This window comes from Acyrthosiphon pisum, chromosome A1, assembly GCF_005508785.2.
Source record: "Acyrthosiphon pisum isolate AL4f chromosome A1, pea_aphid_22Mar2018_4r6ur, whole genome shotgun sequence".
Classification (NCBI taxonomy): Eukaryota; Metazoa; Arthropoda; class Insecta; order Hemiptera; family Aphididae; genus Acyrthosiphon; species Acyrthosiphon pisum.
The window spans coordinates 164,262,409-164,284,176 of record NC_042494.1 but is presented as its reverse complement, the minus strand read 5'-3'; the positions used below and the strand labels follow the sequence as shown (position 1 = coordinate 164,284,176).

Sequence of the window (21,768 nt, the reverse complement as noted above, 5' to 3'; positions counted from 1 at the left end):
TTTACTCAAAATCTGTTTTCGAGAAAATGATTTTTGTTTTTGGTGTAACTTAAAACGAATGACTGTAGATACATGAAATTTTCACTGGTTGTTTATGTTTCCATTTTCTATACATGATAATTTTTCAAAATATTTTGATTTGTTTTGAGCTGTTTACGGACAATTTCAGTTTCCAATTTAATTAGTTTTTTTTCTATGAATGTCAATAAAACTTTATTTGTTGAGTAAAAATACTTTAAAATTTAATACAAGGCTCCTACTATATTTTTACAATGACATTTGAAAAATATTAAAAATCCTTAGTCACAGTTTTTTTTTATAAGCATTTAGAGTTCAAAAATTGACAAAATATGGAAAAATCATGAAAATTACGTAATTATGTTGAGTTTATAATTCGTAAAAAATTTTCTTTTTAGAAATGAGATTTTAAAATGTAATACAAGATTTCTTATAGGATAATCTACCTTTATCAAAAAAAAAAAAATGTTTTATCTATTGGGCAAAAAAGTGTAAAAAATTAATACAAAGCTCCTGATACATTGTTACAATAGTAGTTGAAAAATATTAAAAATACATAGGCACAATTTTTTTTTATAAGCATTTGAAGTTAAAATGTTGACAAAATTTATCAAATTTAAAATTGAATAATTATTTTGTAGTTAAAAATTTATAAAATGTTCAACTTTTATATCTAAGGATTGAAAATTTAAAACAAGATTCCACGTAAATATTTAATTCTGTTGCCAAAAATTCTAAGAAATACATAAGCACAGTTTATTTTTATAGTAATTTTAAGTTCAAATTTGGACGAAATTACATATTAAAAAACCTGGAATAACTATTTTAGTTATTTTGTCGTGATTGTAATGATTGTATAATATTATTTGTGGGTACTTGAAACTTCTAATGTATATTATTATATAATATCTATGATAGTACCACGGTTTGTTGTTGATGTATAACGCGTTACCTGATGGATATTGTGATATGATTAATTTGGAATTTATTATTAATACTTATTATAGGTCAATTTTTTTTTTAATACTATAGATAAGTACCTATACCTATAATAGGTATGTCTAATACCTAGACTGACAAACCGTCTCCACTCAGAATCGTTTTTCTTATACAGTGAAATGATATCATTAAATTCAAATTTAATACTATCCATTATACAGGGACCCACTTGTAACCTACTGTACAGCAGAGCGACATCCACTTACCCATCTTTTTTGTATTAAAGAGTTATTACTTATTTTATATTTTACTTATTATTTAAAAAGAAAACTAAAAGACTAAAGTGTTAAAATTGTTACTATTAACTATTTAGTATTACTATTTACTATCGTTAAATTTAGATTCTGAGCGGAGCGATTTACAATGACGTGTTTTAGATTGTAAAACGATGAACGTATTGTTTTTAAAATGATGTGTGTTTTTTTTTAATTTTTTTTTTTAATTGTTGTGTCTGTCATCGCCTTTTAAGACAGTAAAAATGCTTAGATTTTCTTCAACATTATGTTTTCTGATAGGAAAGTGAATCAAGTTGGTACTTTGGGGGGTCAAAAGTAAAAATTTCCCAGTGGTTTTCAAAAGCGCCGTGAAAAACAAAAAAAAATTTAAGGAAAAACAGGATTTTTTACACAAAATCTGTTTTCGAGAAAATTATTATTGGTTTTTGGTGTAACAAATGATCGTAGGTACATGCAATTTTGACTGAATGTTTATATTAACATTTTATATACACCATAACATTTTCCAAATATTTTGACTTATTTTGAGCTCTTTACGGACATTTTAATTGTCCATTTACTTTAGTTTTTTTTATCTATAAATATTAATAAAATGTTATTTTTTAGTTAAAAAAGCTTGAAAATATAATAGAAGGCTCCTAGTATATTGTTTCAATGGTAGATGAAAATAATTTAAAACCCATTGTCACAATTTTTTTTATAATCATCTAAAGTTCAAATATTGACAAAATACATATAATTGAAGAAAATTTGCAAATTAATTTGAGATAGGAATTAATGAAAAATTTTCTTTTTAAATCTAAGATTTGAAAAAGTAATACAAGATTCCTCATAAGTTTGTTTACATTTTTCAAAAAAAAAAAATGTCAAATTAAATTTTTTTAAGCGTTTGAAATTCATATTTTTACTATATTGGATATTCACTCGATTTCTCATGTAGTGGTTTTGTTATTTTATTGTAATTAAAAAACTAATGACTGTAGATACTTGAAAAATTTACAAAAAGTTTATATTTGCATTTTCTATTCACGATAAAATTTTGAAAATAATTTGACTCTTTTTGAGTTGTTTACAAACATTGTCAGTTTTAAATTTTTTATTTTTTCTATAAATATCAATGAAGTTTTATCTGTTGGGCTAAAAAGTTTAAAAATGTAATACAAGGTTTCTGATATATTGTTACAATATCTATTGAAAAATATTCAAAATGCTCAATTTTTTTTTATAAGCATTTAATGTTCGAATTTTGACAAAATTTGTCAAATTTCAAAATTTAATAATTATTTTGTAGTAAAAAAATTATAAAATGGTCAACTTTTATAGCTAAGGATTGAAAATTTAAAACAAAGTTCCACGCAAATAGGTTATATATAAATTACTTTATTCATAATACTATAAAATAATTTATTTAGTAATATCATAGGCTTACTGATCGTCTTCGCTCAGAATTGTTTTTCTTATTCAAAGATATTATATCATTATAAATTCAAATTTTACACCATATGTTACAGTGGCCCACTTGTAATCTAATGTACAGCAGATTGACATCCATTTTCCCATCTTTTTTTACATCAAATATTTATTTTATTTATTAAGCAGAAAAAAATACCAACAGAGTCATTTATGTTTATTAAGATTGTTAATTATAAGTTTAGTTGTTGACTTTGTTATTACTTTGAATTTAATTTATATTATTTTTTTATTTGTATTAATAAGAGTCAATTTTTAAATGGTAAATGGACAATGGTTGAGTAATCAAGTTTAAACTGTATAATAATATTATATGTAATTTCAAATTTGCATATCTTTTAATACAGGATTTTATGCCGTATAAAATGTGTATAATACGATATAATACGGTATAATACAAATAATTATTATACCGTACTTAAATACAATATAGTATTATACAGTGGCGCAATTATCGGGAGTGTTGGGTGTGCGATTCACAGGGACCCCCCCATTTTTGGGGGCCCGGAGATCTCATATACGATATTCCTACTATAGTGTGTAATATACAAAATAATAAAGGTAATAATAATTAAATATTAATACAATTAATATAATATAATCTATTAATCTATATATATTATAAAATAGAAGTCCCTTTTTTGTATGTACGAGCATATCTCGAAAAGAACCCTACATATTTTAATACGGTTTTCACTAGTAAATCGGTCGAGTCATGGGGAAGGTTTTAATGTATAATAATTTTCTTTGGTAAAATGAATTGGGTGCCGAGTGGCCGAAAATAATAACAATCTATGCCTATATGTCATTAATTTCCTCCTAAACCACTGGATATTTTTTGTGTATTTTTGAGAGTTTCTGAATGGTTTAGATTCACTATTAGACCCAGTCGGTAAACCCGGAGAGGTATTTTAAGATTTACGATATACATTTTTGTTTATATTTTTTTTTAATAATTAGTAAAAAAAAGTATTTTAAATGTTTGCCATTAGTTAATCTGGTAGATGAGGTAAAAGGATCCATTAAATCGTCCCACGCTTATGGTTTCAAATAAAGAAATTAAATCTTAAAACAAACATGAGAGTTAAATGTATAATTGTTGGCTGTAGCTATTATATAAGTTCTCAAAAACCACTTGATTTTGTGAAAATTTAAAATTGTTCTTGGAGATATCAGGAAAGTATAAAGAGTACTTTGAATCACGTTTGATTTATACCAAGTGCTGTACTGTGTTTAATTCTTGCTAGCAGGTAAGGGCCCCGGTCTAGACATTTTAACATGGGCCCCTTATTATCAAGTTGCGCCACTGGTATTAAACAAAGTTTAATACACGAATAATTCAAGCTATAGTAGTATATATAATACGGTAGTTATAATACAAAAAAAAAAAAATACCGTATTTTAACATCACTAGATATATCTGTATAGGTATATCGCCAAATTGGCATTATTTTGTTAAGTAAACCCGTTTTTTTTTTTTATTTTAACATTTTTATTTGAAGGTAACTAATATTTTTTACCCACGAGCTGCCACTTTCTATTCCAATTAAAGTTAAATATTCATTGGAGTATTTACTTCTGTCTCGTGTACTGACACAAACAGGTTTTTTGACCATTGTGAAAGGCCAAACACAGCTTTTGAATAATTTTTATAATTTGATGGTTATTACTTATTAAATAACTACCAAATAAAAAGGAATTTTATTATAATTTATAACAACTTTATTAATTAAAAGCGAGCTGCCTAAGACACATAGGTTGCCATAGACACGGTATACTAAACAATACGCATATGACATATAATTTTATAAATGTGTAATTACATTGTTTTAAAAGATACTATTAAATAATAGCAATATTAGTGATACATTATAAAATATTTAATTACATATTCTTAAATCTTAACGTTATTGTTGTTTTTTTTTATTTATTTGTTATAATTATAAAATTTTTCAGCACACCTGATGCTATTACATGTATTATGTTTTACAGTAAATTATATTAAATACATAGATTAGTTTTGACCTGGGGCTGGAGCCTTTTGAATTTATCAGTGCCTATCAGTTCCGGTACTAGTTCTCCATAAATAAAATAACTATTCCGGTTCGGTACGGGTTTAAAAAAAAAATTAAGGTATCGGTTCCAAATAATATCGGTACCATTTACAGATAATTTAGGTATCGAAAAGTATAATAATTTTAAATACCTATTTAATAGAACCTATGAGAAATATTAGAAAATTCATATTATGATCTTAATTATAATATAGTTTATAGACAAAAACGTAATACCATTAAATTTGATATATAAATAAACTTTATTTTTAAACCTAAAATAACCTACCTATTTAATTTAAAAATTGTTATACGATTCCCGTACATTATTTATATAAAATAAAGGTTTCGGTTCCGGTTCCGGATCTTAATACCTTAAAGGTTTCGGTTCATTCTGATGGTTCGTCGAATGTGTATCCGACGTTTGACAAACTTTCAATTTTGCTAAAAATATTTTCCTCAACAGTTTGAATATTTTTTTGACAGAAAGAATGAATCGGCTGGTACGTTTCTATAACAGCAAACAAAAATTGGTATTAGATTTGTTGATTGCGTTTATTAGATTGCCCTACAACAATCTCGATTGTATACCTATATGTATAGCAAATTTTACAGCTAACCATGTATTATTTTATTTAAAAGAAAGTGTTTTTAATTATTTTTATAATTTAAAATCTAGTATCATTAACTGAAAAATAATTTTTTAAATCTCTTATTTTTGATAAATCTTACTAATACTTTTCACCAAGATAGAAAAATATTTTAAAATTAATTTTAAAAACCAAAAAACTAGAAAAATGTATTATACTACCCAACGCATGACAATCCGGAGTTGAATTAATATGTTTCCACTGCACAGGGATAACCTGTTCTTGTTACGCACTTTACTTGAACAGGAAAAACTATGAGGTTAATCTCACCCAATGTATTGTTTTTTTTTTTACGTTGCCATGGGTCAACATTTAACAATTAACACTGCGGCAGATGTCAGCAAAGAATTTACTGGATGGCTGCATTAATCAGTTCCTAACTTGAGCCGGGGGGAAAGGGGGCCCATGTATACATGTAACCCGTGTAACCATGTATACTCATGGTTGAATATACAGGTTATTGCATATTGACTCAGATTGTTATTATCAGAAACAAAATGGCTGCGTAAAGGGATATCATGAATATAAATTTTTCTTATCATCAAAAATAAGCTGACAAAAACTAACAAATTCAATATCCCCGCGCATGTATACCTACTTGATTATAATTGGTTCCCTTTACGCTGCCATTTTTGTTTTTATCATTAAATATTTGATCTGGAAAGGGTATAAATGCAATAACCTTGTATATTTTAACCATGGGCCAACTCCATCTACTCAAATTATATATTTTTAATTAGTTATCATATACAATTTTTTAAATACCTACTGTTTAAGAAACTCTACAGATTATCATTAAAATCGTTATTTTGATATGATCAATTTGCCATCTTACCCAACATGTCAACTTACCCTGAACTCCCGTAAAATTAATTTTAATTTTTAACACACACGTCTTATTAGTTATTATACATACTTCTCATCAATACTTTTTTGTATTTTCTTGCTAACCCTGTAAAAATAAAACTACACTATGACAGATTTAAATTGTTTTTGTTTAACCTTCATTCTATACATCATATACTTAAGTCAATAACTCTTTAGATTATTCATCAGGATAAACATTTTAATTGAATCCCCTTATTTATTCGAAACCTAATAACGATGTACGATCAAATCTTATTATAAGGAAGTCCAACTTCACCATTTTTTTTAGAATAGATACTTCAATAATACGGTATTTAAACCAAAATTATTTAAGTTACAGTTATTGAAAAATTTCGAAATATCGTAACTCAAAGTCAAAAGTAGAGAAACAAACTTTAGACCAAAGTACCATTTCAGAACCATGTGCGTTTGACTCAGTTGTGGATAGCTTATACATACATAAAGGCGGCTTTTATTATTGAGATTATAATATTGGAAGGCGTAGGGAAATTTGCGTGTCCATCGCCCAATACACGACAATAGTCGTGTGCATTGCAGTAGCCCTTCCCTGGCCTTAATTGGCTGGGGTAGTCTGGTCCTCCGGGTTGGGGGTTGGACGACGGACTAACAACCCGTCTCCATAAAAAGAACACTGTTAAGAAACTGAAACTAAAACAAAAGCCTCGGGACAGAGATACGGATAAACAAACTTGGACACGGCCCGGACTACAGGATTTTCGAATTGGAACATGGAACATCAGAACATTATACAAGGTTGGGGCTCTTAAGACCCTAACTGATTCTTTGGAAAGATATAAAGTACAACTTGTAGCATTGTAGGAAACTAGATTGCCGGGTGAAGGGTGTATTACAACAGGACACTTGAGCTTAATGTATGATGGTATTACAAATAACAAGCGTGAAAATGGAGTAGGATTCCTAGTCAACAAAAAACTATTACCTTGGGTCAAGAAATTTAGAGCAATCAACGATAGAATATGCTATATATAAATTAATATGAAACATAGAAATTTAGCGGTGATATGTACATATGCACCCACAGAGAACAGTCATGAAGTAACAAAAAACACATTCTATGAACAGCTGGAACACACATATGACTCCATACCAAGATACTACACCAAAATTATAGTAAGAAACCTCAATGCTCAAGTTGGTCGAGAAGAAGAATATAAGCAAACGGCAAGGAGTTATAGTCTACACAAGAACAGTAATAACAACGGTGTCAGGCTAATCAACTTTGCTATAGGTAAAGTGGGTATGGTGATCAGTAGCAAAAGACTACCAAAAAAAGATACATACAAACATACGTGGACCTCACCAGGTGGTAGATTCAATAGCCAAATCGACCACGTAGTAATAGATAAAAGACACAAATCATCTATTACAAATGTGAGAAGCTATAGAGGCGCAGACGCTGACACAGCTCATTATTTAGTAATATCAGGTTTCAAAGTTAAATTATCAGCAAGATGGAGCAGTGCTAAACCAAAAGGAATAGAAAAAATTGATGTTGATAGACTAAAAAATGAAGAAACACGCAAAAGGTACGAAGAACAAATATAAGAGAAACTTAAATGCGTGAACAATTGCAAGGAAGAACAAATTAATGAGAAATGGAAAAGGGTAAAGATTCAGTAATACAAATAGTAGAATCGGTAGTACAAACGAAACAAAGGAAGAAAATAAAACCATGGTTTAACGAACTATGTATAAAAGAAGTGCAAGACCGAAATTATGTTAGGATGAAAGCAATCCAAACACCCACACCTGATAATATTAGATATTATGATATAAAACGGAAAGAAGTGAATAAGATACTAAGAAGGGAAAAGGGATTAACAGAAAATATGAGGATAGAAGAGATAGAAAAATATAGAGGAAACCAAAGAGAATTTTATAAACACTGCAAAACATTTAATATATACCTAACACACAATTCGTGGAAGACGAGGAAGGAGAGATTATATCATCACCAGAAAAAATTGCGGAAAAATATAATGAGTATTTCGAAAAATTACTTAATAATAGCACTGTGAGCAATGAAAAAATTAATAAAGAGAATATACTATACTACACAGTAGAACCGGAAGTAAGAACACCGAATTGGGATGAAATACAAACAGCAATAAATATGCTAAAAAACAACAAAGCACCTGGGGATGATAAAATTAATGCTGAGCTATGGAAAGCGGGAGGTAACAAATTATAAACCCAGTTATTGAAACTAATACAACAAATATGGAAAGAATAAAGATTACCAGAAGGTTGGAACGAGTCACTTATATGCCCTATATACAAGAAAGGAGATCGGAAGAAAGTTAAAAACTATAGAGGTATATCATTACTGAACACCAAAAAACACTGGGTACAAAATATTAGCGCTAGTAATACTAAGCAGACTACAGGAGTACTCAGAGGGAATAATAGGTGACGAACAGAGTGGATTTAGGATGGGAAGATCGACTATAGATCACATATTTGTTATTAGACGAATCATGGAGATATATTAGAGTATGATCGAGATTTACATATGATCTTCGTCGAGACTACAAACAAGTATATGACAGGATTATACGAAAAGAACTATGAAGGACATTAATATACTTAGGAATACCAAAAAAATTAATCACACTGATACAAATGTGCAACGCAGATACCTATAGCAGGATAAAATTTAAGAATGTATCATCACACACCTTTTAAATTGAAAATGGTCTACGCCAAGGCGATGCTATGTCACCGGTATTATTCAACCTCGCACTAGAAAGTGTGATACGAAAAGTACCGCGAACAGAAGATCTAATATTAAAAGATGGAAATATAATTCTAGCATACGCGTATGATATTGTGATTATAGGGAAAACACAAGAAGAAGTGAAAAAGAGCATGATAGAAATGATGAAAGCAGGGGAAAGTATCGGACTAAGAATTACCATGGAAAAAACGAAATACATGACAATGACCAGAAAATTAGGAACTCTAAGAGACATAATTATAGGTAACAGCCAAATAGAACAGATAAGAGATTTTAAATATTTAGGAGTGACATTAGACAAGCAAAATAACATGAATGGAGAAATAAACATAAGACTGGCCGCGGCAAACATATGTTACTTTGCTCTAGCAAACCTTCAGTTCAGTTCGTTAGGAGAACGAGACTAGAATGGATGGGGCATGTTTGGCGAGCAGATGGAAGACTACTGAAGAGAGTCTTAAGCGAAGAAATGGAAGGAACGAGGCCACGAGGGAGACCACGTCGAAGATGGATGGACAGTATACGGGAGACAATGATGGAACTAATGCAATCAAGAGAAATAAACTGGGATATGGCAAAGGACAGAGGGAAATGGAAAGATTTATTTTCAGCAGCAAAAAGCCTAAATGGGTGGTAAAGCTAAAAAAAAAAAATGATATTGCAAAAGTATAACATTCTGCAACGAATATTGGACTTATCCCAATCGTCCCGATCCATAAAGAAGATTGTACTCTACACCATCCACTTTCATAAAAATATAAAATAAAAAAATGGTCACATCGTAAAATATTAGATTATAAATTATGCCAAAGAGGGAGTAATATTAAGTGTTACTATACATTAATAATATATATATGATATATACAAGGCTGGGTAAATTTATGCTTTTTTAACAAAATTAAGTTCACTTAATATATGCCCCAATAACAAAAATGAAATTTAACTATAGGTCAACTCAGTTAAGTTAAAAGTTAATACAAACATTTTGTTAACTTTTTATTATGTTAAAAAGTTCATTTTTTTATACAACGCTTTAAGCATACTTACTTAAATTTTTTCCAACTCAAAACTAAATTATAGACTATACAGTGTTTATACTTGATACGGTATTTCCATATAAGTTAGATTTGAATGATGTAAACGTTATACTTTAAATAATTCACAGTAAATATTTTTTAACATGAAAACTGAATTAGTGAAATATGATTAAATTAAAAACAAAATAAATTAACTTTACTTGCTTCTTAAAATGAAAAATTAATCAATTAAGTTAACGGTTAAGTTAATGAAAAGCCAAAAGTAACTATTTAAGTTAAAAAGTTAATATACAATTAACTTTTTAACTCATTAATGCCCAGCCTTGTAGGAATGTATATTATATTATGTATTAAGTATATGGAGTTATTTATTTATTCATTATCAATTGTTTTATAATATAAACATTATTGCTTGCACGTTGTATTTTTTTCACGAATTAAAATATTGAATAGTTGACTAATATTTACTTTTAATTTAATTCTATAGTTTATAACGGTTAGTATGATCTAAAGATTATTAAACGTTAAAAACATTTAATTTTAATTATCAATAAAATTTAGATGGTGAAAAATTAAACTAAATGTTTATAAATACAATTAAATTGAAAATATACGTACCCTTCGCAAATTCAACTACAATTAATAAAAATTATAATAATTAGTTATTAATGTAATAATAGTGAGTGTCATTAGTGGATGAATTCTCACATCAAGTTTAGCCTGTTAATGTATATGTATACGAGTATTCTAACCACATAAACCTATTGTGCCCCTAAGTTATAGATTGTTTATTTCAAATAATAAAAGAAAAAAAATAATGTTATATTGTTTTATATGGACTTGATGTAAAATATTAGAAATATAATAAACGTTTGGGATTAAAACCATTTCAGAAATTGTCAATTTTCATCCAGTCATGTTGTTAGTAGTAATATTATGACCAGTCTTTTATTCATTATAAACGTTACCGATTAAGCTATAACCACTTCAAAACAATGTTGGTTAGGTACCGGTAACTAATTCAATATCGGTTTTCTAAAAACAATTTTATTATACTTATGCGTGTATTATGATTTAAAAAATAGTTTTAAGAAGTGAAATATCAATTATTATAGTAGCTACAAACTCATCATTATTTAAGTAGTTAAAATTAATTAAACATATTATAGTTCGTAGCTCATAAGTAACGGTAGTTGGTACTCGGTATTAATAAATATCGATAATCGGTTCTTAACCTGTCATAACATATTATGCTAATGTAATACATAAATAAAATATATTGTTTGTTAAAAATAAACCTGTAAAAGTGAACTTCCAATTTGAGTATAGGCTCTTGGGTGTGGCACATATTACGTAATAAAATTATTTCTATAGGTACGCAATTAACATTCTCATAAAAGTACATATCACACAACAATAATTACACCCTGATTATCTAATAACATGATGACACAATAATTAATATGTAAACCACAATCAATATGATGTAACAATAATCACATCCCGAATCACCCAGGAACATGATGTAACATTAATTAAAATATATATCAGAGTCTCTGAATGTATGGATGTACCAATATCTAGAACACAATATGGTACAATTTGTACATCTCTCTAAATAAAATAAATTCTCACATACACAGAAAATATAGAATACACACCTATATATTTGAAGGCTAGAATAATTCATAAAATACATTAATATACACCCCACTTTGTTGCGCAATATCTGTATCGTTTTGTGTGTTCTTTCATATTATCATATTGATATGTGTTTGTAATTGAACGATTGTTGTATTATATTATTCGTGGATGATCGAGATGCAATTGTTATTGCGTCAGATGAATTATGGTGTACATATTAATTTTTAATTCATCATGCTTCTAGATGGTCAGGGGGTAGGTATTTATTATTGTGTAATACCTACTAATATTATGGGAATGTTGATTACTTTATAAAAAAAGTTTAGTTGCGTTATTTGTGCCACACCCAAGTATACTCATATTGGAAATTCATTTTACAGTTTTATTCTTAACAAAACTTATATATTATTCGTATATTACAATAACTTAAAAATCTTCACGCATGATAACCAGTAACCGATAACTAAGAATAAAATTAGGTTTAAAATAACTGTAACCAATTTTAGCTTCCAAAAATTCTGGAAAATTACCAGTTTTCGGTAAGAACCAGCAACATGCTTGAAGCCCTGAATTTAAAAGTTGGCAGGTCATTAGGCTACGCTCTGCAGTAATAAAGTTGAAGCTAACTTTTAATATTTTGTATTAATTTTTGAACATATTGTCAATACTGCTACTCTACTCTCCAATATACATTTTTAGAACATTTTTTACAAATTAAAACTAATTACGTACTATCTGCAACTGAAATTAAAGAAGAATTGTAGTTATTAGTAATACAATTTTCATAAAATGTTATAATTAAAGATGAAAATCTAGCGATTTATTTTAAAAGTACTCAATAAATTTAAAACAAATTTCTTAGTAGGAGACCAACTATCAAATGTCATAGTTGTTGGTAGAAACAAAAACAAATTTTTAATTGATCTTAATGTGTATTGTAATTTCTTAGTATATTAGGTAGTTAATTGTAATATATACCTAATACATTTTATTATTTTTGTGTAGTTTACAAGTATTGGTATCACAATCACTCTACAATATTTATAAAAATAAAATGTTGTAACATATTAAGGTCCCATCCGTTGCGCCAAAAGTTATGAAAAATCAAAGCATGTTTAAAAAATAAAGCGTTTTAAGAAATCGATGTTGAATGGGAAGAATATACTAAAAACCATACTAAAATTGTTAATGGAATTGCAATGAAAAACCAAGTAAGTAAAATATAATTATAGCTACACACTATGTAGCTAATTAATTTGTTCGAACGGGCTTGCCGCCAAAAGCACGGACGCTCCAAGTTGCGCTCTCATGTCTTAGCTCCGAGCGATGCATTCCCACTTCGCGGCCCCGCACCGCCGGTTATGCGAGCTTAACCATCGGCAATTGTGACCACTTTTGTCTTTTTCCAGCGGTTGAACGTAGCACAACGTACGCGCTCTCGTTCTCCGCATCGTGCGTGTCCCAAAAACCCTCATGTGAGCAGTCGAGGTGGTAGGCCCTAGCCCCTAGCTGTGATCAACGGCCATTGTTAGTGCGATTCATTTATACGTTTGCGAGTCCGTTCTTCCGGCGATCAAATCGAACGCCTGTTGCGTCGCGATAAGTAAAAGGTGGGTACACGCACCGGTTGTAGTCGCGTGTGATCACGCAAGTGATCTGTCTGTCGGCTCCGTCGTGATCGATACCCGAATTTGAGTGGAACACCGCGTTTCTCTCTCGTTATACACGCCGTGCACGTTATTTTGTGATACTCCGCGTGATCGCGAGTGGTTGTTAAGTGCCGTGACAATAATTAAGCAAATCGGTTTAGCCGAACCTCGCCGTGCGCTACCAAAAACAGCCCACTGACCACGTGGGGGACTAAAGTTGTATAATGTATATCCGCATTTGTATTTAGTTTTTAGTTTATATTTTTGGTGCCCTGCTATATAGCTTATATATAAAATCTCATGTCCCGTCTTTGGCCGGGATAAACTCCAACGCAAACGTGTCGTAAGAGACCATGAATCGGCTGAAGAATATGCGGCAAGACACGCAACTCAAAGAGTCAAGGAAGCACAGAGAGCACGAGAAACGGACTAAGATAGAGAGGACTGGAAACGAGCACATTATTAGCGGGTACGAAGTACCTCTACTGATGTCCGATGTACACAGCTGGTCTTAACGCCACCTAGTGGCTGGGTGGAAAATGTAATGACGATAAGAACTCATATATTTCTTAAGAAATTATATTATACAAATAGTTGATATTTTACCAAGCAAATTTGGGCGGGGAAGAGTAGAGGGACCGAGGCAATTGCGGTCCGGCTCCCCGTCACCCACCCATTATATCGTTTCCAGTCCTCTCCATCTTAGTCCGTGGCACGAGAGCAGTGTGATGAACGTCTGCGACAAATAATTTTCATAAGAAAAGCTGTGGGTGAACAGCATATATATACACATTTAGAGCAAGAGAACGAGCGAGACAGCAAATCAATCGCTTATTAAGCCATGTGTCATTTTTTCGTAATGCGTTCGAATATGATCCAAACATAAATTACTCTGCGCATTCTAATATTGTAATCGGTGCAATGGACAAAGTATGTCAATATTGTCAGGTGTTAAAATGCATTAATGAAGCAACCGGGATGTGTAGCGAATCAGGAAAAGTGGTACTGTTACCTCTTCTCACTCCACTGGAACCTTTACAATCTTTTCTTGCTGGAGAACCATATGATTCGAAATTGTTTTTGCGCAAGACACGGAAATTTAATTCTTGCTATCAAATGTCGTCATTTGGGGCAACCAAAATTTGCGATCTCAAACCTGATTGAAACTACATTAAAATTACAAGGCCAGATTTATCATATTATGATTGGGTCGTTGTTCCCGATGCTTAATGATGACCTAAAGTTTCTCCAAATCTATTTTATGGGTAGTTGTGAAGAACGCGTAACTCGGTGCCAATATATTTCTATAACCGCGCATACACAGTTACTATAATACATTCGGGATGGTCCTACACTGACGCTCAACCATAATATATAGCTTTTGTAACGTCTAACGAGTGTTCTAGATTTGAAAAGTTCATTTTCTATGACTATTAATTTATTAAAATAAAATATTGATAAGGTAAAAAAAAACTATTGATATTGTAAAATACATACTAAGAAACTATAAAATAAAATTGAGTTCTTAAGATTAGTGAAATAATAAACATGAAAAATGTTTCATACTTAATCTTCCAAAAGTTTCTGGATAATAAACAAAAAATATATTTATAATAATCATAACAATTGTCTAAAATTGTTAAATCAAAGGCCCAGGAATAAAACAGTACCGTCAAATATTAAGACAATTACTGTTGTCTTAGACTTAATATTAAGTTAATTATCAATAATAATATATAACCATTTATCATTATAACGTTATAATACATTTATAAGGGCCCGTTTTACAATAGTTGAACTCCAGTTAAACCACTGAATTCGGCCGGTAAAGTCAGTGGTTTAAGCGTAACCGAGGTTTAAACTATGATTAGAAAACGGGCCCTAAGACAAAAATAATATCTACATAATATATCTAAAAATTATTTAAAAGATAATATAGATATGGATATAAGTATTTAAGTATTTTATTTCGTTGGATTGGAACCAAAAGGTATGCTTTAAAATACTTAAAAATATCAAATTATTCAGGAGAGCAATTTAAAATTTGTATAACTGTATTATCTCCTTTCGTATACCTACCATTGTTTTAAATGACTGTCAAATCTCTAGTTTTTTTTTATTGGACATAAAATACTTTCATCTGAATCTTGGTAATATAAGTGAACGGTTAATGCATTTGTGTTATATATGAGAGATATATCCTGTGCTTGCTTTTCTTTGTGCTGTTCGGCCGAGAGCGTGATATGGAAGTACTTGGTTGTAATTTTATTTCCTTTGTAATCTTTTAAGTGGTTTTTTAATACTGGTTGTTTTTAGATATTGGTCATGAATTATTGGCTCTGTATATTTGGCCTCGGTTTTCTTCCAATTGGTCATAAATCTCAGGCTCTGACAGCTCATATAATAATATTGGTAGTATATAATTATATTAAGTATAAATAATAATAAATTAGTGTATTATAATATTTTAAATATTGAAATTTTAACGAACTTATCTTTGGTAGTATAGCAAAGGTTACAAGGAGGTCCGGGCTCTTTTGACTCTGGTTAATGTTGCAATGATATGCTGACAAATATTGAGCGATCAGTCTACTGTGACTCTATGTATTTGATTAATGTACTCTATGTTTAAAATCTGTTGTGTTTAAATCAGGGCTTAAAACCGTTACTAAATTAATCGAAAAAAGTTGTATACCTGTTAGTAACTAACATAGAACTCAGTAAACTGATTAGTTCATATAAATCAGTTATTTATTATTATTTCATAAAATACAGTATTTGACAATAGTTTTTTACAATATTTTCTTTTATTAGTGTTATACAATTTTATAATATTGGTTGAAAAACTCATAGTTAGTGGCTTAAATCAACCTGATGGTACCTAATGACGATGATGATGTGTGACGTCCTTCTCCTCAGCTGGGGGCTTGTCGACACGGATGATCGGGTTGAATGGTACTGGATCTGTGGTTGGTAGTCGGCTGCGGATGGCGCTAACGTCCTGGCGTTGCGCCTGGGTCAGCGGCGGTTCTCTGAACGATCCTGGATCCTTGTTGTTGTCGGCGGCGGACGGCACTAACGAGTAGACGTTGTGTCTAATAGCGTTTTCCATCCAACTGCACTAGTATACACACTATAGTATACGGCGCACTTGATAATTTTAAAAATTTTCACGGCACACAAATAAATAATAATGAATATACCTACATAATGTCATATTGATATAAAGTAAATTGTTTTTATTTATTATTTTAATGATACAAATTTAATGTGATATTTTACACTGGTATTTTTTACATAATTCCTCTATTCGGGGTGAAACAGTTGAAACATCAAGACACAAATCAGGTTCAACATTTTTCAAACTATTTCTACTACTTGTTTTTATATTGTTCAGAGCAGAAAATGCCTGTTCACAAAGATACGATGTGGAAAATGGTAATAACAATAGTATCGCTTTCTGAGAAATAGCTGGATATTCTGAATCTAAATTTAACTAGAAGGAATCTATGTTATTTTTCTGACTATTAAATAATATTCAGATAGTAGAACTAGAACACATATCAATGAATTCATTCTTTTCGTCATTGGTAAGATCAAGTTCATTCACATTGTCTGTAAAAATGGCAACACGACCCAATCTGCAGATGTTGTCAATGATAGAAAATAATGTTCAATTTTTTCTTCGAGTAATATAAGATGTTCAATTATAAGTTGTTGTAGGTAGTTCTTTTATATTGGATTTCCCCATCGTTAATTTTGAAAACGTTGGAAAATTTGAAAAATCTCCTTTAATTATTGAAGATTTTCAAAATACAATTTTGTATTTGAACCTTCTGATTTTATTCGTTGAAGAAATTATTGTTTCCTGAGGTCCCTTGCATTGACGCATTAAGATAATTTAGTTTTTTAAATATATCAGCCAAGTATGCCAACATATAACACCAGTTTTCATTTCGAAAAAAATGTTTGTATACTGGGAGATTTTTTTTTTCAAAAAATAATTCTAACTCTTCTTTCAATTCAATAACTCGATTAAACACTTGACCTTGTGATACCCACCTTATTTCTGTGTGTAGCAATACATTTATATGATCTAAAGCCATTACCTTACAAATAGTTTCAAAGATCCTTGTTTTCAATGGCCGAGATTTAATGTAACTCACAATTTTAATAACATAATTTAAGACTTTTAACATTTTTTCTCCTAATGTTTTTGCAACCAAAGTTTTTCGATGAATAAAACAGTGTGTTATAATCATTGCTGGATTTTTAATTTTAGCGAGAGTAACAAAACCTTTTTATGTTCTGGTCATTGACGGAGCTCCATCAGTGCACATACCACAACAATAATTCCACGATAATCCAGATTTTTCAAAAAAATTATTTAGTACGCAAAATATGTACTTCCCTGTTGTTGTCGACTTTAATTCTTTAAAAAATAAAAGCTGCTCAACAGTATTAGAATTATCAACAAATCTGCCAAAACCTAGTAATTGAGCTTTAGAAGTTCTATCAATACTCTTGTATATTTGTAATGAAAATAATTTTTGATTTTTAATTTTTCTAAAACAATGTCATTAATATCATCAGCCATTTCATTTATTAGCCGGCTAATAATATTGTTGGAAAGTGGAACTTTGGATATAACATCTTTAGATTCTTTACTTAACATTGATTCAACCACAACTAAACAGGCAGGTCCTATTAATTTTTCGCCAATAACATGAGAGATCATATTTTTAGCCATCAGTTCTGTGACTTTAAATGATGCTTCAAGAGCTTTATCAGATATAATCACTCTTTTTACCATACCAGATGCAGCTCTTTTATATGAATTCAGAAGACGTTCAAAATATAGTCGTGTTTTTAATGACTCACTCGGATGTATTGTTGTTAAATGCCTTTTCAATTTATTGGGTACCATTGCTTCATTGCTTAACTTTTCACCACAAACGATACAAATAGGTAAAGGACAGTCAGTATTGCCATTCCACGTAAATCCAAAACATAAATAATCATCAGTATATTTACGTTTAACTTTAAAATTTAAACTTTTATCACTTATTGAAGTGGATTGTTTAATATTAATTTCTAAATTTAAATTGTTGTCATTTACATTAGCATTAACATCATTCGTTAATTTAAGCTTTTTTACAAATCTATCCATTTTTAAATTTAAGTACAATATTTCTTGATCAACATTAACACGTTACGGCCGTTACGTAATAACACGCGCACGATTATCACTAAACTGAGGAACAGTTGCTTAATGACTGCTTGTAATACCAGTATCGGGCGTATCGGGTATTATCGAATGTATAATAATAGCTGTGTCTTTCCATGTGGACATTTTATCAATTTTTATTTTTAGGAGATTTCTATTACACAATTACAATGTAAGACACAAATTACACGGCACACCCAAATAATTTCACGGCACACTTATGCGCCGCGGCACGGCGGTTGGGAATCCCTGCGTTACATATTACAGGTTTTAAACTGAGCCCGTTTTTAGTGATAACCAATAACCGGTACTATATTCAAAACTACAGGTTAATGATAAAGTGATTACTAATTCCACAATATGCCTGTCACCTGTAACGCATTGAATACTGATTGTATTAAAAAAAATTTCACTACACATTTGTACCCGTGCCCTATCAGAAACAGAGAACAAATTGCAGTTGTTAAGCTGTTTTTAGATTTTCCAGTAAAATATACGATGAGAGAGATCGGGACTATCGAATATACCGTCAATACCAACCAATGATATTTTATGTTATAGGTAGGTAGAAAATAGAAATGTTAACCGGTAACCACTTTCAAGCTCTGGTTTAATCCATGCGCGTTGCCTTCCTTGTTTATTCAAACAAAGTGGCTGTCAATATTTAGACTTAATTCGATTCAGGGCTAAGGGGCTGTTGGTAAACTATTCCCACTACACGAACCGGTCTTGTGAAGCCGGTTGTTCATTGTTGAATCGATATAAATAAAGTTTTCTAAGTTACATATTACAGATCTTAGAAACTTATGACCCCCGTCCATATACTAACATAATCAAACACGATATAGCGACGTCCATTACAAGGTTATTCACATGATTGAGATAGTAATAATATTATAAAGTACACTATTACCTGAGTACCCCTGTTCTTAAGGGCGGTATTTTGAAGATTACATGAGTAGCGGAGTAGGAGTGAAACAAAATGTATAATTATTATTATTATTGATCCATAATGTAGGTTACTATACCTAAGTATAGTAAATCGAATAATTATGTTCCTTAAAAATGTAGTTATGACTGTGGACTGATATTATAGTCTCTCCTTCGTGATTCAAACTTGACTGCTGGCTATGCCAATAAGCAATAATGTAGCAATAAACATAAATCACGAGTCAGTATAGTCAGTAATCTGTAAATCCTTACGCTTTTACTGTCAACGTTGGTTGGTTTTGACTTGCTTGTGTATCGCACTCACTTAACCTTATGTTTACGTAATCGAGTGGTTCTGCCAGGTTTTTGATGTATGTTGCCATGTTGGCTTCTTGGTAGCATTGAGTAGGACCATTTTATTATGTGTTGTACCGTTTCAATATAATATTTTGTAAAAAGTATATTTTAATAAAAAAAATATTTATCACTTTTTGGTTCCGAGCACACGAATTTTGTTAGTACAAATTTGAAAATAAAATGATGACACTACTTATTCAGCCAAACTACAAAAAAAAATACGTACTAGGTGGAACAGTTGGTATCTCCACTAGAAAAAAAAATATTATAATGTTATCGTTACTTATATAAGTTATGACATATTATAAATTTACTTTTGATTGATCATTATGTATTACTACGAATTATCATGAATACGCATGTATAATTGTATCATTTTCATAACTTATAACTTTGTATTGAACTATACACATTTTATTCATATATTGGAATGGATACTTTGACAGTAACTGGGATCAAAAAATGATTTATGACAAATATTTATTTCCAAATTCGAGAGCTACATATTTCAATTGTCCACAAATAATAAAAAAAAACGAATTAACCAAAGATAATTTCAAAATTTGAGCAAATGCATTTTCTAAACTTATAGATTAAATTATAACAACTTAGAATAGGCCTGACCAAAGTTTAAAATTACAAAACAAACGGATATTTAAAATTAATGAGCCATAAATAGCTCGACAATAGTAGTTTCAAAGTAAATTATAAATATCAAGAAAATGAATATCCTAGGTTAGGTAACTATTAAAATGACAATATTTTTTCAGCCGAAGTGGTATCACTAAAAGTGATTACTAATTTTACCCATGATACACTACCCATAATACCATCAAATATACTTTCAGTGATACCTACTGTAAAAGAGATTGATATTGTGAAAATGAAAACATTGAAAAAAAGACAATTTTTTAAAAACTTAAGTAACTAGAAAATTTACATTTGTTTATAATTTCATCCCAGGTAATTTGAATAGTTATTACAGTTATTTTTGAGTTTAACAACCAGTTATACTAAATAAGTACAACTTTCTACGGAAAATTAAAGTATTTTTACTGTTTCAAAACACGAAATAAAAAAAACATAATATTATTGTAACTGATACTTCTTCACTCCTATCAGTATCTAAAACTTTTAAAAGAAATGTTTCACACTAAATAACATTACACGTTGAGGTAAGTGAATACCGAACCATTGACACGATGTTTTGACTTGCTTGGGTATCGCACTCACTTCACCTCATGTTTTCGTAATCGAGTGGTTCTGCCAGGTTATTGATATATGTTGCCATGTTGGATTCTTGGTAGCATTGAGCAGGACCATTTTATTATGGGTGTGGTACTCACGTGTGTACCGTTTCAATATAATATTTTTTTTTTAAAGTAGATTTTAATAAAAAAAATATTTATCACATTTTGGTTACAAGCACACGAATTTTGTTAATACAAATTTAAAAATAAAATTATGAAACTATTTATTCAGTCAAACTAAAAAAAAAAAATACGTACTAGGTATCTTCGCTAGAAAAAAAATAATTCAATTGTCACACAAAGAATAAAAAAAAACGGATTAACCAAAGATAATTTCAAAATTTGAGCAAATGCATTTTCTAAATTTATAGATTAAATTATAACAACTTATGATAGGCCTGACCAAAGTTTAAAATTACAAAATAAACGGATATTTAAAATAAATGCGCCATAAATAACTCGACAGTAGTAGTTTCGAAGTAAATTAAAAATATCAAGACAATTATTATATTAGGTTAACTATTAAAATGACTATATCTTTTGAGCCGAAGTGATATCATTAACAGTAAGTACTAATTTTACCCATGCTACACTACCCATA

The 21,768-nt window shown here is 29.9% G+C and overlaps 1 protein-coding gene across 3 annotated transcripts in view; it reads right to left on the bottom strand.

Moving 5' to 3' along the window:
* Positions 1-5,044: 5,044 nt before the first annotated feature.
* The window catches only part of LOC115033914 (zinc finger BED domain-containing protein 5-like), an 18,790-nt gene continuing 2,066 nt past the window's right edge, over positions 5,045-21,768 (bottom strand). The window contains exons 2-9 of one of the 3 annotated variants that reach the window (XM_029488751.1): positions 21,426-21,437; positions 20,144-20,167; positions 14,970-14,987; positions 12,487-12,495; positions 12,285-12,320; positions 10,729-10,743; positions 6,344-6,379; positions 5,045-5,288 (exon numbers count right to left, since the gene is read on the bottom strand). In XM_029488751.1, coding sequence (XP_029344611.1) covers positions 5,167-5,288; positions 6,344-6,379; positions 10,729-10,743; positions 12,285-12,320; positions 12,487-12,495; positions 14,970-14,987; positions 20,144-20,167; positions 21,426-21,437 — 272 coding nt within the window. In that variant the 3' untranslated portion in view covers positions 5,045-5,166. Of the gene's footprint in view, positions 5,289-6,343; positions 6,380-10,728; positions 10,744-12,284; positions 12,321-12,486; positions 12,496-14,969; positions 15,191-15,287; positions 20,168-21,425; positions 21,438-21,768 lie in introns of those variants that run through there. The other 2 variants (XM_029488752.1, XM_029488750.1) reach the window with 2 other exon arrangements.